The 18,845-nt window shown below is 34.4% G+C and overlaps 2 protein-coding genes across 5 annotated transcripts; one reads left to right on the top strand and one right to left on the bottom strand.

Annotated features, from left to right (window-relative positions):
* The first annotated feature begins 353 nt into the window (after positions 1-353).
* Positions 354-12,111, top strand: LOC106072954 (uncharacterized). Of its 4 annotated transcripts, none has more exons than XM_056021421.1 (2): positions 354-513; positions 7,982-12,111. In XM_056021421.1, the coding sequence occupies exon 2, from the start codon at positions 8,069-8,071 to the stop codon at positions 10,685-10,687; it is 2,619 nt and encodes an 872-aa protein (XP_055877396.1). In that variant the 5' UTR covers positions 354-513; positions 7,982-8,068; the 3' UTR covers positions 10,688-12,111. The 4 variants fall into 4 exon arrangements, with proteins under 4 accessions (XP_055877396.1, XP_013088908.2, XP_055877395.1 ...); XM_013233454.2 differs by lacking the exon at positions 354-513 and adding an exon at positions 5,574-5,704; XM_056021420.1 differs by lacking the exon at positions 354-513 and adding an exon at positions 5,593-5,825.
* On the bottom strand, positions 11,792-16,932 carry LOC129924760 (U-scoloptoxin(05)-Sm1a-like). Its single transcript, XM_056021422.1, has 3 exons — positions 16,767-16,932; positions 15,358-15,510; positions 11,792-13,837 (listed from the first exon to the last, which is right to left on the bottom strand). The coding sequence occupies exons 1-3, from the start codon at positions 16,825-16,827 to the stop codon at positions 13,629-13,631; spliced, it is 423 nt and encodes a 140-aa protein (XP_055877397.1). The 5' UTR covers positions 16,828-16,932; the 3' UTR covers positions 11,792-13,628.
* Between the last annotated feature and the right edge of the window lie 1,913 nt (positions 16,933-18,845).

Raw genomic sequence — 18,845 nt, 5'->3', positions numbered from 1 at the left:
TGTTCCGCCAGAATCAATATGGAAGGCGTCAATAAATTGTATCGGTTGACTTGATTCATTTATGTTGTGACAATACAACTTTCTGGGCCCATGCTGAAGGTACGAGCACTGTGTGATTAATCAGCTCGTTCTTAGCAGGACTTTTCTTTTTAAATGCTGGATGGTGTTAAACTTAGGTTTATTTACTAGGCTTACAAAGGAGTTTTGTATTTCAAAAGTAATGTAATGTCTTCAATTCCGAAGATTAAGGATGAGTGCATTGTTTCACATGACTACGCAAACCCAGTTGCGACCTGCATATTTTTCCACATTTGATACAGATAAAGCCGCTGGCCGCCTGTGGTCAGTGTGGTCTAATTACGTCTTCTGCGCCTGTCTTCTACAAAGAATTAATGACTTATCTTTGAATCTCATATGCGTCTTCCACTTCCACAGTGAGTGCTCAACAACGTTTTTATAAGTTTAAAAACTCAAACGTACAGTTTCACTAATATGGATATTTTTCAAAACAAAGTAAGTATATGTCTATGAGTCTAAGATAAATAATTTACTGTTGAAAATTGTTTTACTTATTTAAAAGAATATTTGTGTTTATACAAATAATAAACTAGTGTTTAAGAGGGAAGACATATTAGGAACTCCATTTATTACATAAACACAAGCGGTGTTGCACTGACGCGCTAGTGTGCAAATGTACATATAATACTAATATGTTACATCTCTCTTCTATAATTCAAAAAATCTATTTATCAGAATAACCATGGAATAACTAACACACTAGTCAACTACAATGTCAATTCAGTTAATCACAAATCAAGTCTCTTGGGTTTGTTAACGATTCTGCCTGAGCGTGTTACGTAAGGTTCGTGTGGTCTAGGGGTGTTCGAAGAAGCAGTGTGTAGTGGCGGATCTACATCTAGCGTAGTTTGTAATCTTAGACTCTCTAGATATTGTGGTTCAGGTTGTCATCTGGAAAGTCATAATTATTGTCAAATTGTTTTGCTTTCTCAGAAGACTTTCTGATGTGTTTCCTGTTTCTTCTGTAGATTTGATTTCCACTTTTAACATTATATGATCTAGGCTTAGAATGTTTCGAAACTACTGTTCCTGGTTTCCACTTAGAATTAAGTTGCATTATGACTGCCGTTCCGTCTTGTAGTGGATTATGACTCTTTTAACTCCTTTCCTCTTGTCATAATAGTGTTTCTGAGACATTTCTTGGAGTCAAAGTGTTTCTTCACCACCTTGAGATCTGGTGTCTTAGGTGTGAGTATTTCTCGGAGTCAAAGTGTTTCTTCACCACCTTGAGATCTGGTGTCTTAGGTGTGAGTATTTCTCGGAGTCAAAGTGTTTCTTCACCACCTTGAGATCTGGTGTCTTAGGTGTGAGTATTTCTCGGAGTCAAAGTGTTTCTTCACCACCTTGAGATCTGGTGTCTTAGGTGTGAGTATTTCTCGGAGTCAAAGTGTTTCTTCACCACCTTAAGATCTGGTGTCTTAGGTGTGAGTATTTCTCGGAGTCAAAGTGTTTCTTCACCACCTTGAGATCTGGTGTCTTAGGTGTGAGTATTTCTCGGAGTCAAAGTGTTTCTTCACCACCTTGAGATCTGGTGTCTTAGGTGTGAGTATTTCTCGGAGTCAAAGTGTTTCTTCACCACCTTGAGATCTGGTGTCTTAGGTGTGAGTATTTCTCGGAGTCAAAGTGTTTCTTCACCACCTTGAGATCTGGTGTCTTAGGTGTGAGTATTTCTCGGAGTCAAAGTGTTTCTTCACCACCTTGAGATCTGGTGTCTTAGGTGTGAGTATTTCTCGGAGTCAAAGTGTTTCTTCACCACCTTGAGATCTGGTGTCTTAGGTGTGAGTATTTCTCGGAGTCAAAGTGTTTCTTCACCACCTTGAGATCTGGTGTCTTAGGTGTGAGTATTTCTCGGAGTCAAAGTGTTTCTTCACCACCTTGAGATCTGGTGTCTTAGGTGTGAGTATTTCCTCGCTCGAAGGTAACACATTTCTGGGTCGGAGTTCATGAGTAATTGTGCTGGCGACAAATTAATATTAGTCAGTGGAGTAGTTCTGTAGTCTAATAGCGACAGAAATTTGTCTTCGCTTTTCTTCCAAAGTTTCTTCACTGTTTGAATAGCTCTTTCAGCCTCGCCATTAGAACTCTGAAAATGAGGACTCGACATTTCATGCTCTATTCCGTATGATTTACAGAAATTCAGGAATTCTCTATAAGCGAACTGTGGCCCACTATCTGAGCTTAATCTTCTAGGTATTCCATGGCATGCAAATATACTCTACATTGCTTCGATGATATCTGATGTAGTTTCCTGTGACAGTTCTTTGACATCAATAAACTTTTAGAAGTAGTCAACTAGAAGCACATACTTTTTACCCTCAAAGTTAAACAGATCACACCCAACCATACTGTATGGAAGGTCTGGTGTCTTGGTAGGCATTAGCGGTTCTGACACATTTTGATTCTGATGTTCAGCACACCTGCTACAATCCCTAACAGTCACTTTATTGTCTGCATTCATGCCTGGCCAAAACATGACTTTTCTGGCTATCTGCTTACACTTTACTATTCCTAAGTGAGACTTGTGAATCAGATTTATCATGCATTTACCGTGTATTTACGTAAGCTTGGTGGCATGACTATTCTCAGACCTTTGTATATAATACCATCAGAAGTTGATAACTGGTCTATTGAATCCCATTGAATATGGCCTGACTTCAATTGGAGTCTCGCTTCTTGTGTCTGGCCAACCAGTCATAATTACTTCCCAAAGCATTGAAAGTTCTTTGTTTGTACTGTTATGAATTTCACTGTATTTCGAATCACTTACAGAGATCATATGCCCTGAATCATCTGTAAATTGACATGTTTGCGTATCAGTCCGTTGTAGTAGTCCTAAGCATTCTGTTGTGTAACCACTCAAAATGTTGTCTTGATTAAGGTCTACAACCTCAAACCTTGCTTTCCCCTCTTGAGTATTGTTTTTCAAAGGAAGCACCACTGCTCCTAAAGTCTTAAGACGTGATTACAGTAAGACTTGAGTGACTGCTGAATAAGCAAGTTTTACTTTGTCTTTGAGTTTTTCAAACTCGGACTAGACAAGAATGTTACACCTTCCTTGCACCTGTGTCGATACGGAAAATTAATGTCTTGCCATGCACGACTAGTTTTACAGTTCTTACCGCATTTACTACATAATTTGTCTGAGTTGTCTTTAACATTAGACTTCCGATTGAGTACATTGTGTGACTGTCTCTTGATTGCTAAAACGTCTTGGCCCCTAAACATTTTCAATAGGCTTTGCGACATCTCGTATTGTTGTCCAGTTTCTATAGCCTTGCTAAGGGTCAACTTCTGTCCCTGATCAAGTAGTCTTAACTGCACCTTTTCTTGCTTGACTCCACTAATAATCAAATCAATAAGTATATCATCTGGATTGTCATAATTACAATCCATAATGAGAAGATTTAGGTCTTTAACAAAGTTATCAAAACTTTCTCCTTCTTCCTGCTTTCTCTGATGTGCTCTAAATCTAGACACTTTTTTATTTTGACTTGGCCTTATGTAGTCTTCTATTTTCTTTAACAGCAATTGCGGATCTCCCTCTTTACTATCAGTAATATTTAGAGTTTTGTAAACTTCACGGCCTTGTTGACCTATCCACATTCCCAGCCATCCGGCTTTTTGTTTACTATCGACACCAGCTAACGGTCCTTTGATACAAAAGCTCACCTGCTGTTGAAATCTTAAAAACTCTTGATACAGATCTATAGCATTCCAATTCAAGATTGGTTGCTCAAAATAAAAAGAAGCCATTATTAGATTAATAAAAACCTTTGTCTGGACAGTTTTTTTAAATTTTACTCTTACACCATGTTGAATATTTGTGTTTATACAAATAACAAACTAGTGTTTAAGAGGGAAGACATATTAGGAACTCCATTTATTAGGCTACATAAACACAAGACGTTTTGTATTCTAAACTAAGATGCATGTCATAAAGTAAAATTAGCCGAATTTATTTGGACAAGTTTACTCGACATCAACTGTGAATCATTTAATTCAATAATACAATAAGACACCCACCATGATTGGCTGTTGCTTTGAATCGTTCATTGGAACTTTGAAGCCTGTGAATGTGACGTCCAGAAATTATTGAACTATTTAGATCTAGGTCATGCTCAAACAATAATTTTTCCTTATAGGCTATTCTTAAATTCTGCATTCACTGTCGGTTCTAGGCATAGGCAAACTAGGCAGCCGCCTAGTGTCTCCAATTTGTGGGGGCCTCGCACAGGACTCAGTTTTGTCACTTGTCAGCCACCGTCACTTTCAGCAGCATTAGCTTTGGATAGTCAGAACGAAGGACATACACAGTCTTCTTCCCAATCGCTAACAAGTGGTCACCATTGACAGATGGCTTTAGAATTTAGAAGAAGTGGTCTGCGAACTGACTAATATGCAGGGGAAATGTCATGGACACGGTGACGGAAAATGCAGGCTTAAGATGGAGAAAGACGGTCGACAGTTATGCTTTGACGGTTCAACACACTAAGAGATAGGTGAAGGTCATGTCGCAAGAACGCCTGAACAATTCTATTTATTGAACGAGATTTTGTCCAGTCTCTGCATTCTCCACAATTTATTTGAGACTTTGCTGCCATTATAGCAGGAAAAGTTTGATTTTTGTTGAAGGTTTATGACATATGCTTCAATATGTTTGAGAAGCTGACAGAACGCTACGGAAATAGCGCAACATGAATTTCAGTTCTTTGTTGATTTATATTTTTTAATTGAATTTTTCTTTTTGTGATTGCGTGATTTCATTTTTTTTCTGTGTTAATTGTAATTGTTAATTTCGGTATATTTCATTTGGTTTCCACCGAATTCACGTCACATAGGGTCTCCAATTACATAAGGCGCGTGGCCCTGCTGCATTCCTTGTTTTCAATATTGCAACCTTTGAAGGCCTACATTACTTCTGCACAAAAATGTATTCATTATTTATATTCCAATTAAACATTTAGAAAACTTGAGCGTGCTTTTATTATCAAGTAGGCTGGTCTCTTTTTAGGCAGAAGATATGTGTCCCGAAGACAAATCTTCGCGCGTTCGTTTGTCAGTGTCCTTGTCAGTAACAGAGTAACTAGTCCATCCTAAGGCTACAACAAACTTAATCCAATAATATGAACAAATTCTTAGGCATCTTTAGAAAAACAACAAAATATTCTGTGATCGATATTTTATTATAATGATATTTCTAACTTGTGTACCCCCAGCTGCTGTTGTTGTTAAATAAACTATATCAATTATGCGAGTAACTTAGAGTCTGTAATTCCGTGTGTTCTGTTAAAAAACATATGGCAAAGTGAAACAGTTTACCCAGATATATAGATATTGACTCTATTATCAAATGGTATACCTGTAAGCAGTAAACAATTTACCCAGAGATATATATAGATATTAAATCTATTATCTATGGTATACCTGTACGAATTATCTGTTTACAAATGAGTTGAAAAAGAAAATCCACCACATAGGAACACACCCAATCGATATTTATTTTGTGTGTAGGCCCTAATGACGCAGCGGTAGGCCTTCCATACCTGTAGGTTACCTGTGGGGGATACTACACCTTTCTTAGATAAATACCTACTGTGTTATTTAATGTGTTCAATTTGGACTACAGGTGTGTATAGGGTACCCCTAAGGTACTAATCAAGCAACTGTTGTGTTATTATTACAGGACTACAGGACCATATAACAAATACCTATACAGGCCTAGACATACTTAGGAAAAAGGTGAAGAGGTATTCTATGTCTAGAATATAATTGAAAAAGTTTGTGTATGTGTAATCATACCGATAATTTTATTAATAAGAAATCTTGTAGGATTGATTATCGTTGTTTGATATACACTTAATAGTAGCCTATATTTTAAGAAGTTTGTATAATAAAGATTAGAATAGGCCTACTATAATCGGTAATTAAATAATCTCGATCAATATGTGGCTTTTATGTCAAATTTACCTGTAAAAGGAGGTCACGACAGGGATAAAAAAATTGTGGAATTTTAAAATGTATGAGTTATCTACCTTATTTCTATAGTTCTATTGGCCGGTAGAAACTTTGCAATATTATGCCTATTGGCCCAAGTGCCGCCTAAGTAAAAAAAAACAAACAAACAAACAAAAAAACTTTAAAATTTGACTTCACATTGGCATGATTTAAGACACTGTTATAACCTAACGAGTCTCCTACGAGGTCAAGCAGACGTGTGATAGTAGACCAGCTCAACGACCAAATGGTCTCATATCATCCTAGAGTTGGTCACCCTGCAGACGTGTGAAGACATGAAAGCGTCTAAACACCAGGTCATGCAACTCTTGCCAGTCGTTGTCGCCGGTAAAACCATTCAAACACTAAATATAAGCCTATAGATCTAGAATTTAAACGATCGAAACAAGACCAACAGTAGGAAACGATTGATTTTAAAACCTACATTGAGACCTAACTAGAACTTCGAAATACATTTGTAGAGGCTGTGTTATACTACTGTGTGTTCTAGACACCAGTAACTGGTTGAGAGGAAACAAAAAGGGTTATTTTAAAGTGGTCTGTTTGATCTAAATGGAATTGTAAGATAAGATAGACATTTTCTTTCGTTTGATAATGATCTCAATAGCTTGTCACAGAGCCTACCTTTACATTCGTTTGGTCTCTCTTTATTGCACTGAATTGAAATCTACTTTTAAATTCAAATTAAATTTTTAAATGGCGTCACCAAATGTAGGTCCACATTATTGTTACAGGGGCTTATTAACAAATATTTTTAGCATAGGAAAGCTCTTCTATATCTATTTTTAACTACATCCTATTCACTTCTTCGACGTGAAGCTCTTTATAAAAATAAAACAGTTTAAACTAGTGAACCTCGCATAATTTTGCTGATTTGATATTCAAATTAACTCCATTGATTATTTATTGTAAGTCAGTGGAAGGACGCCTTGGTTTCATCCAAGAGAGCTGCCGCCAGATAATTTAGATCTACACTTCTGACAAGATTAAAGAAACGCTTATGTAACATACATAACTTTATATATCACACACACAGTCCGCGCTATTTTGTCGGTAAATTTCACGCAATTTTGTTGATGCTATTTCCTCAGCGCTATATTGTCAGGTAATCGTAACTCAAAGTAGTTTACAGAACGTATAGAAATGAGGTTATAAAATGTGCTGCTGCTAAAATTTCGGTGGCTACAGATAGGAGTTTAACAAGAACCAAGACTAAACATCAGAAAAAAAAAACATCAACATTCCTCAGTGTTGACCAGGTAACTGAGAGCAGGCTGGAAGGTGAAGTGCCTGGACAATGAGTCTTTTGATTGCTTGTGCTGTGATCGATTCAAGGCTAAACCAAGTGTTAGATTTATCGATCTCTTTTTTTTTATATTATTGCTTATCTCACTTATCAATCAACAAGCGCAGCGGTCATGTAGAATTCACAGGGAGAGAGAGAGGAAAAGGGGGGGGGGGTCAGTCCCACGCTAATCATCTACACAAACATTTGAAAATTTACTTTGAATTCTTTTTTAAATGTTTTTTTTTTTCACAGCCAACAATTTTTTATTCTGGATAATCGAGGTCACACTTGGTCATATATTTGAGTTTAAAAATAAGCAAGTGTTACTGTGCGTCTCTTGGTTTTCCATAATTAAATATGTTACGATGAATGTTGACCAGGTCAGCTCAATTTCAATACAAAAGTGTTGTTGTTTTGTTCAAGTCATAGAAGTGCTAGTTTGGGTTTTATATACTTTAAATTTACCCCATTATAAGCATGAATTTAAAAGGTTTAAAAGGTATGTGTAGGACTTCTGTATTGTTTTTATCTTGGTTCACTAAACTTACATTTAAATAAAAAACAACAACACAAAAAGTTAATTTCAATTTTTTTTTTCAGAAAACCAAAGATGCAGACACTTCCATGTGCAACGACTCCAATGCTATTCTTGTTGACAATGGGGAACGCTTGGCTAGTTGAAGCATTATGAAAGAACCCAGTCCGATTGCTCGCCAAGCCACATTCAACACTGGGCTAGCAGAATCCGAGTTCCTCTTGGATAAACCATATGGTTCTAGTCATAGACCTGTTGTCAAAGAAAGAGACATTAAGGTCACATCACTGCACGGTACTCAAGCTTATTTAAAGAACCCAAAAGCAGCCAATCAAAACATTCACGTCAACTCTAATGATGTTCATTCAGACATTGTCAGTCCGGAGACAGTCCCATCTATTTCATTATCAGTTAGGAACAAAGTGAAAAAGAAGCCAAGGATTCGTGTTCCGCATCTAGATTTTAGTACCCAGGAAGCAACTATTGAAGAGGAGACCACTCAGGACTTACTTTTTGTACAGAGAGCTACTAGCAAGGAGCTCAATCAAGACCTGACCCCACGTAGCATACGTTCCAACACAATCATTGTTACAAGTCCTAAGTTCAGAAAATCCAGTTCCTTGACTTTGATTCCAAGAGAAACACCAGACGGCAGAAAAAAGAAAAGTCATGAAGTGACGATAATAGATGTTGCAAGTCTCAATAAGACACAGACTCTTGCAGATTCGAAAAGTTCAAATGAAATACTAGAATATGATCACAGAGCATTAAAATCCATTCACCAGACAACTACCAAAACCCCAGCATTTGATAAAACAACCACAAGAAAACCTAACAAGCGTAATGACCAGAACTCTTTGGTGAATCAAAATACAGATTTTCAAGCCAAAAGAAACTTTAGTAGACAAAATACCGATCAAGAAGACGACTCAGACCAGCACAAAAGTATCAGGGGGAATCTGATCTCTGGTAAGATCACACAAGATTCCCAATTACACTCTAAGGATAAAATATCGAAGCGGCAAAACATTTCTACAGACATGGCAGAGTCTCGAAAATACGTTTCCGAACATGAAACATTTGAAGAAGTGTTGCAAGACCGAAACTCTTTACTGAAGTCAGAAACTACGTACCACAAGAGAATACGGCAGTTAGAAGACGAGCTCAAGGCCATAGTACTTCAATGTCAGACATTGTCAGAAGAAAACAAAAAGTTGAGAGAAAAGTTGGACAAACTGAAACAAGAAAATCCAGAGAGCAAGAAACAGATCGCTTCCTTGGTAGCTGAAAATTCAAACTTGAACTCACAAAACGAAGAACTCAGAAAGAAAGTTACAGCGTTAGAGAAACAATTGAATGTAAACAGTAAGCATGAAAGTCGAATTTCTGAGTTGGAGTCTAAAAATGATGCACTGGACTCCAGAGTGGCTGAGCTGCAAAAAGAAAATAATGGATTGAAGTTGAAAATAACGTCTTTAGAAGACAAGAATCAAATTATTTCAACGACTTTACAAGAAAAACGCAAAGAAAATAACGACCTGATGCGTGCAATAAAGGACGCTCCAGCATTAGAGACAAAACTAAGAGAGTCCAACTTGAAGTTGGAAGAAGCACAGAGAGAACTTGAGACGATTAAACACGACCTTTATGAAACAAGTCGTCTGCTGAAGAATTCCGAGCAGACGAGCGAAAAGCTAAAAGAAAGCATTTCCGAAAAAGACAGCGAGATAGCTGAAATGATGAAAGATAGAGAAAACGACCGGCAGACAATAGATGAGCTAAAAAATAATGTCGACAAAAGCAGACATGAGCTGAAGAAATATGAAAGTAAAAACCAATCTTACAAAGATTTAGAAATTAAGGCAGCGGGATTAAAGTCAAAGATTACCTCCCTTAGAGCCCACGTAGAGAGCATTGCAGGGGAAAACTCCAAATTGAAGCAAGAAAGAGAAGAAATGCAGAGACAAGTTGAAAGGTTAAATGAAGTCTGCTCGGCTAACGCTAACGCTGCAGCTGACAGTAAAAAGTATTTTAAAAAGTGGCAGTCAGAACGCGATGCTCGAATGAAGGCAGAGAATGAAATAATTCAAAAAGAAAAAGAATCGCGAAGTATTGAGAAAAGACTAAAAGAAACCGAGCAGACGATTCAGGAGCTTCAAAAAAGAATTAATTCTTTAGAAGAAGAAAATGAAAAACTTAAATCCAGGGACACGAAAGATTTAACTTCTGACAATAACACTTTAAAAGAAGAGAACAAAAAATTGAGACAAATGTTAGTAGAACGAAATATTGAACTGACCAACAAAAAGGCAGAAATAGAAAATGGTGAAGGTGAAGGCCAAATTCTTTATTTAGAACGAAAAAGTCATTTGGCCAAAGTGGGCGTGCACAATGTCTCTGTTTGGTCCAAGGACGAACACGAAACACGGGAAAAAGGAAAAGGTTACTCTGTCTCATTCGCAGGAGCAGACAAGCATGCTGTAAAGAAGAAATTTAAAAACAAAGACGGTCAGAATTCAAAGGACGTCTCACCGAAGTCTCACACAGCAGACGTACAGAAGTCTCACTCAGCAGACCTAAGTCCAAGGACAGTTAAAAGGAATCCGTTGAGACCCTCTGCAAAAGATGACTCCAGCGAGGCAGTCAAGAGGACAAGCATCAACTTACCTCAAATCGACGGGAGTAGTAGTGACACTTTGTCGGAACATCAGGCAGGCTACTTCAATCTTTACAGGGAGAAATTAAAACGCAAGAATGGCAGACGGTATTAACCGTTTCTAGGATTATAAGTTACCTGTGCTATATGTTTTTATATTGAAAGCTACAAGCTCAATGTTTAAAACGGGTGTTTTTCGGACGCTATTGCGTTTATACTGTATAAGCATCTGTAACGATGTGCGCAACCAAGGTACTTCTTTCCTGCCGGTCACTACTCACAAGAATTAAAGAAGCATGCCAGTTTACGCCAACTCAATGTCCAATTATCCTTATTGAGTATACACTCCATGGTACATTTAGAGATTTGTAACACAGTAACAAGTCTTGGAATACCATCCATAATCGTAGCTATTTTGGAGTACTGCGCTGTTAGCTTGACCGTAAAGGATCCTAACTATCATCAGTACCGTAGTGCTAGACATCTACAACCAATGGAAATACATCCATCATGTGCATTTGGTGTTAGGTGTATTTTCATTCAACACAGATGTAACATCTGAACTATCTGACGGCAGTACTTTCGTCACCTCTAAAACATCTTGATCTCTTTTTTTTTTTTTAAAAAAAAGCTTATCTAAGGGGAAGAACTACAGAATCATTGTACATTTCAATACTGCAGGAATAAGCTCCCTTTTTACTATACAAAACAAAATTAAAAATTGACATTTCTCAAGGAGTAGGATTTATTCCCTTATTGTCTCTACCAAACAAAAGAATCCATTACCAGGGGATTAATTAATTCATAGGTTATTTTGTTTTATTAATTCATAGTTTGCTAGGTACAATAAATAATTGATCTGAGAATGGGTATGTGAGAAATAACATACACAATTTGTACCAGACAGACAGAGTGATTTGATATAAGCTTAGTAAAAAGCAACACGATTTTGTACTACTGTGTTGAGCTTATCTTTGCCTTGGTTGCACAGTGTAAGGAATTAACTCAATAATTTGATAAAGTAACCAAAATATGAATGATCTAGACCTCCATGGCGACTGATTAGTTTGAGATACACTTTTATTACAATCAGCTTTACTAATGAAAACTACATAGCCATGGTGAAAGCAGTTCTACTTTCAGATTTTTTGAACAAAAATTAAGGTTAATGCAAAATGTTTACAATAAATACATAAAATAGAAGTAATTACTAGGTTGATAAAAAATTGATGTTTTTTTTATTATGTAAATAAAGAAAACAAAAAAATATACATTATTTTGACAAAACAAATAGAAATTGTATGAAATATGTACAGGACAACAATGGCAATGTTTCAGTTGAGGATCAGACAACAGTTTACATTTTATATTGGAGTGACACCTACACATCATAGTAATTTATTGAATGTTGGTGATAGGTACTATGTTATATGTACATTGTTGATTTTGTCAATAAAAATTTGTCAACTATTTCTATACACAAGCTGTAAATACAAATGTAAGATTCACTCCTTACATTTTCAACTTCAGGGCATTTTTTTTTAAAAAATCATTTTAGAAGCTTTCAATAATCTGAACTTGAGATGAAGGAATTAGTCTTTGGAAGGATTACACACAAACATTTATAAAGGAATGGTGTAGTGTTGATTATCACAACATCTCTGAAGTAAGATAAACTTGACTACCTTGTCTTAATATTTGACTAAAGTACAAGGGAGACTATTCAATTACAACATGATGACATCTAGATTGTCTCCCTCTTTTTGTCAGGACAACAGGAGACATTTTATTTCTAAAACCAAAGTTAAAGCATGTAAATAAAATTGCTTTCTCCAAGAGAACAGAGATTCCGTTAAAATATATTCTATATACAGACAATCAAATAGGAATAGAAATATTGTTTTAGTAGAATGGAATACATGCTGTTCAACTGTGATTTTCCCTCATTTTGAGATATAGACAGAGTAGTGTATTTTGGATCTCAATAAAATGAAATTATTTGTATCTATTTAGCTCCGAATCCTTAATATCAACATTAGAGCTTCTTAATAAATAATTCAACAATGGAATTAAAAATAGAACTTTTGTTTAAAGTTGAAGGACACAGGTTGTGGTTGAACAAAAGTTTGGAGCTCTCAACACCTAACAGACGAAATGTGAATTGAGACCATACAGAAGTACAAGTGGTGAACCTAACAGCATTGGAGTGTAGTACACATGCTGTCAACAAGTTCTTGAAGATCCCCATGTAGAGTTTGCCATAAAGAGCTAACTACCAACTGACTTCTAGATACAGAGAATGGATGGATACAGATATTGGTCCCTTCATGAACCACATTTTGTTTTATTGCAACAAAGAAACCATGAAAAGTTACATATTAAAATAAGTTCACAATTTAGTCTCAGAAATTATTTATCCATAAAATTAAACTTCAAGAAGGTAAAGCAGCCCATTCCATTCAGCAAATTATAAACTTTACAAAATATATTAGTAGACTACTCTTCATATAATGGTCAACAAAAAAAAAACACAAAACAAACAACTTTATAATAGTTTTTTTTTTTGCTATTTTAAAACATAACATTTTCTTTTTTTTTAATTTTTCTGTAACATGGTTATATCTGGCAATCATTAATCATAGGCAGCTATAAAGGCACATAAAATTGAATAGAAAAAATATCTTACTCTATTTTTAGAAAAGTACCACTTTGAAAAAATGGAATGGTTTTCTAGTACATTAATAAAAACATCAGTAAACAAAAATGTAATTTAAAAATCAATAAGTCATGATGTAGAAGAGAATTTAAAAAAACATAATATATTCATTATTTTATTATAGCTGCATTTGTCTAGTTTTTTTAAACGAACTTCTGTAGAACAAATCTTTGAGTGAGTTTTTTATTAGTAATTTATTTGTTTACACTTAGATAAAAATTGGATACATAAGCAAAATCCACTCAATAGTCCTTACAACAACCACACAATATCAGTTACTACTGTCTCGGATGTACAGCAATCAAACAATGAGTCTTTCAAATCAACAGAAAAAAAAAAATCACAACTGCCGTACGACAGCTAAAAGCGCACTGAAGAGAGCAATAAAAATAACTGAACCAGATGACCAGCTCTTAGCACCATTGCAGCCATCAGCAGTGCAGGTGTAGACACAGGCACGATACATTCTGTCATGGTCAGGAAACCAAATATCTTGACACTGGTCACCTAGATCTCGAGAACTGCAAAATCTGTGAGTTCCAACCACTCCTGTTTTTTTTTTTATAAAGATTATACAGCGTCAATTGTATTTGATGACAAAGGAGAAATGACAAAATTTTAAAAATAATTACTTATTATTTAAATTATGTATGCTTGCAATTAACATATTAAACCTATTCTTGTGATATGTTTCATCAATTTTTTTTTTTTACATCTGGAGCAGGTCTCAGCAAGATCAAGTGATCTTGGAATTATTTGTAAAACACAAGTGGATTGACTGCTAAGATTCTAACACTCTACAACATAAACAATAAAAAAAAAGATTTCCAAGACCTACAACTTTGTTGTTGTACAGATGGACATGGGAGGCAGAGCGTACAAGACCTACAACTTTGTTGTTGTACAGATGGACATGGGAGGCAGAGCGTACAAGACCTACAACTTTGTTGTTGTACAGAGGGACATGGGAGGCAGAGCGTACAACTTAGTTACTTAGTTGTAAAATTGGAATATGTAAGGAAACATTGTTTTTAAAGAGCATACAGTTTCTTTATTTTGCCGTCTGTTAGTTATATTTAGCTTAAGTAAGACTTGTTTTTAGTTCTTTTAAATTTAAAAGACCAACAATATTATACAATATATCTTTTGGTTGATGGTCAGAAGTGTGGCTGAGTGAAATGAATCACTTTGTCACCTAGCAGTTTCAATCCTGACTTGAACTCAGTTTTGTTTGTTAAGCACCTAAAGTAAGCAAGGACACCTTCTCCCAGACATCACTTTACCCAGAGATCCACACACACAAAAAAAAAGATTGAACCAGACCATGCATGAAAGATGGGCTAAACAAGAGTAATTGACACACACATCCTTGCATTTATTCTAATTTTTGTTTTGGCTCTTCAGATCTAGTATTTTCTGTTTTGTTCCTAGTTCAAAGAACTAATTATTTCTCTCTTTCCTTTTCTAACAACCATGTAAAATCTCACCAATTTATAAAATTTACATCTTATCATTGATCCTATATATTTATGCTTTAAGTATTACAAAGAAGCCTAACCAAAATATCCTTTTACTTGTTAGCAGTCTGCCAATGATTAAACTTAACTATAGGAATTTTTCCTTTTTAGCTAAACAGAACTAATTACCAAACTATTTTTTTCAGACAAGACACTGTAAAGATATGAACAAAAAAAAAGTGATCTTCAAGTGGATTTTAGCTACAGCCCAACACCCACAACCGAACATCTCTAGTACTCTAAAGGCATATACTGCAGCTATGTTATAATAGCTGGGCCAATTTTATTTAAAAACAATTTCTTAATTCTTATTTTTTTCAAAAGAGAAAAATAAAATCATATTATATTATGCTCTTCTATAATCTGAGTACACTTAAAATAAGAACCTTTGGATTGAAACACAAACTAAAATTATCAATTCAGGCTCAAATTTTAATACATATAAAAAAATTTAGTTTTTATTTTAATATTTGACTTCAAGAAATAAGAATCTAATTAATTTAATAAAAGTATGCAATTGAGGTTTAATAGCGATAGGAAAAAAAAAGTTACCTCCCCACATGCCAGTAGCTTTAATACAGAATTTGGCATTCCAGAGGTTACAAGGCTGATACTTCTGTCGGTTATATGAGAGACTGTGATCCCAATTCTCCTGACAGTTACTGTCTAATGTGGAGTCACATTGGTAGCAGTTAAATGCAAAGCCTGAAAATAATAAGCAAATATATAATCTACATTTGAATATGCTTGTAAATTATATTTTATACATCTGTCCATTAATTTTGGCCTTAGAAAGATAAACTATAAAAGAATAGGAAGATAAAATGAAGGAGGTCATTGGAAGTAGCTCCACATGTTAGACATTTAATTCATTGCTACTTAACTAAAATAAGAGATTTCCATTTGTTTCATCTACTTTTGTTGTGTCATTGAGTTCCCCCCCAAAAAAGCAGAGATGAATACTTTAAAATTGTATTAAAAAGAGCCTAGTGCTGATCAGAAGACTAACAAAAGCAAAACAAAATTATTAAAATACTTATTCATGTATGCTTTAATTTTAAAATCGAAAGTAATAACCAAATAACACTTCTACAAATAAACAACAACACAGCTACAAATAAACAACAACACATCTACAAATAAATAACAACACATCTACCAATAAACAACAAGACATCTACAAATAATGAATAACACATCCACTATTGCTGGGCAATAATGTCCACATTAGGAATTTGGAATTTAAAATAAAATGTGGGCATTGGATGTGAAAATTCGAAATGATTATTGCAAAGAATGATTGGGGACTGGGATTTAAAACAACAACAACAACAACACATTTTAGTAAGAAGTTAAGAGGTTTGATGTCTTTCTGAGATACTATGAATGATTTCTTAGTTTGCATCCACTCCACACACAGTCATAGAGCAACCCATAATAGATAAACACTAACTCACTGTAAAGCCTTTTACACCAACTAAATTTATTATCATGCCGCACACTATATGTTTTTTTTTTTGTTGCTGATCTATACGTAGGTGTATACGACCCACAAAAAAAAAAAAAGGCCACATCTGTTGAGTTTTTATCAGAGGGCTATATTCTAGGTCTAGATGATTTTTCAAATCTACATATATTCTATTGTCATGATTTTAAGAAAAATAAAAGTCCAATATATTGATCCCTAACCTATATAAGGAAAAAAAACAGATCAAGTTTTGATTACAAAGTCTAGTCTAGTTTATATTAAAAGATTCTAAACTAGATCTAGATCGAGAATGTAGATCTAGTACCATTTTTGTACAGAAACAAAGTGAAAGTGTATTCAAAACAAAACATACATATAATATTGAATAAAGATTCTTTTGATTCCATAATTTTATAATGGCTCCATTTCCGCATTCAATTACAACAGAATTGTATCATTTTTTCAACTTTTCTTTAATAACGTATTTTCTTACCTGTACCAAAAAGTGTAACTAAACAAAATGTCCCTAAGAGTAATTGGTATTTTTCAATCATTATCGTGAATTTGTAACTTTCAAAAGCTTGATATTTACAGCTAAAGTGGATCTAGAGTTCCTGTTGAGGACCGGAAGTGCTACCTGTGACCCAGATAAACTTCAGGTAAATGACAACGATTTATGTGCCATCTTTATGAAGGGAAGTAACTAAGAAATTAAGATATCGACAGTTGAAGCTGGGCTGTTTTTCTTGTTAAAAATAATTAAATAGATCAAATTTCAAACAAATTCATATCTACCTGCAAGATGTTTGTTAAGTTGGTGGTACTTTGTTTGGCTTGCAGCTTTACTTCGTTCGAACACATTGTACCTCAGAATCTTATTCTCAGTGTTCTGTTCTCTGAGGAAGTGAGAGATTAACTTGTACACATTGAGGTGATGACCGTCAATAGACAGCTGCAATACGTGGTACCATTACTCCACTGAATTGTTTGTTCGTGGTAGATTGTAATTACTATATCTCTAACATTCCATAATGCTATCGGAATTCTTGGAGTCACTCTTCGGTTTCGTGTCTGGCGACCAATATAGTTGTTCTCCTAATAGTCATACAAATTCCCTATAACATCTGGTCGAGCATCATTTAGTTGTTCAAAGGCAGTATATACATATAAGAAATGGGTTCCGCCAGCTTAACTAATCCTGACACAATTTTAAGTTAAGTTTGTCAATGTTGCGTCAAGAGACACCCTGGTTGGATCAAAGAGAGATGACGCAGATAATCAAGATTTCTGATTATACTATAACACACACATGTAACACACACATTATCATATACCTAACCCCTTGAACCACATTTCAAAAACATATTTTTAAAATGAGTTATGTATTTTAAACATTGGTGAAAAAGGAGAAATGAAGATACAACTTTAAAGTGCTCTCTTTCTCTGAAAATATGGCATACTTTTAAATCTATTAATATTGAAGAAGAAATGAAGATACAACTTTAAAGTGCTCTCTTTCTCTGAAAATATGGCATACTTTTAAATCTATTAATATTGAAGAAGAAATGAAGATACAACTTTAAAGTGCTCTCTTTCTCTGAAAATATGGCATACTTTTAAATCTATTAATATTGAAGAAGAAATGAAGATACAACTTTAAAGTGCTCTCTTTCTCTGAAAATATGGCATACTTTTAAATCTATTAATATTGAAGAAGAAATGAAGATACAACTTTAAAGTGCTCTCTTTCTCTGAAAATATGGCATACTTTTAAATCTATTAATATTGAAGAAGAAATGAAGATACAACTTTAAAGTGCTCTCTTTCTCTGAAAATATGGCATACTTTTAAATCTATTAATATTGAAGAAGAAATAAAGATACAACTTTAAAGTACTCTCTTTCTCTGAAAATATGGCATACTTTTAAATCTATTAATATTGAAGCAGAAATGAAGATACAACTTTAAAGTGCTCTCTTTCTCTGAAAATATGGCATACTTTTAAATCTATTAATATTGAAGAAGAAATGAAGATACAACTTTAAAGTGCTCTCTTTCTCTGAAAATATGGCATACTTTTAAATCTATTAATATTGAAGAAGAAATGAAGATACAACTTTAAAGTACTCTCTTTCTCTGAAAATATGGCATACTTTTAAATCTATTAATATTGAAGAAGAAATGAAGATACAACTTTAAAGTGCTCTCTTTCTCTGAAAATATGGCATACTTTTAAATCTATTAATATTGAAGAAGAAATGAAGATACAACTTTAAAGTGCTCTCTTTCTCTGAAAATATGGCATACTTTTAAATCTATTAATATTGAAGAAGAAATGAAGATACAACTTTAAAGTGCTCTCTTTCTCTGAAAATATGGCATACTTTTAAATCTATTAATATTGAAGAAGAAATGAAGATACAACTTTAAAGTGCTCTCTTTCTCTGAAAATATGGCATACTTTTAAATCTATTAATATTGAAGAAGAAATGAAGATACAACTTTAAAGTGCTCTCTTTCTCTGAAAATATGGCATACTTTTAAATCTATTAATATTGAAGAAGAAATGAAG

This window comes from Biomphalaria glabrata, chromosome 2 (assembly GCF_947242115.1).
Source record: "Biomphalaria glabrata chromosome 2, xgBioGlab47.1, whole genome shotgun sequence".
NCBI lineage: Eukaryota > Metazoa > Mollusca > Gastropoda > Planorbidae > Biomphalaria > Biomphalaria glabrata.
Note: the sequence above shows the minus strand (reverse complement) of the source record. Positions and strands in the feature narration are given on the sequence as shown.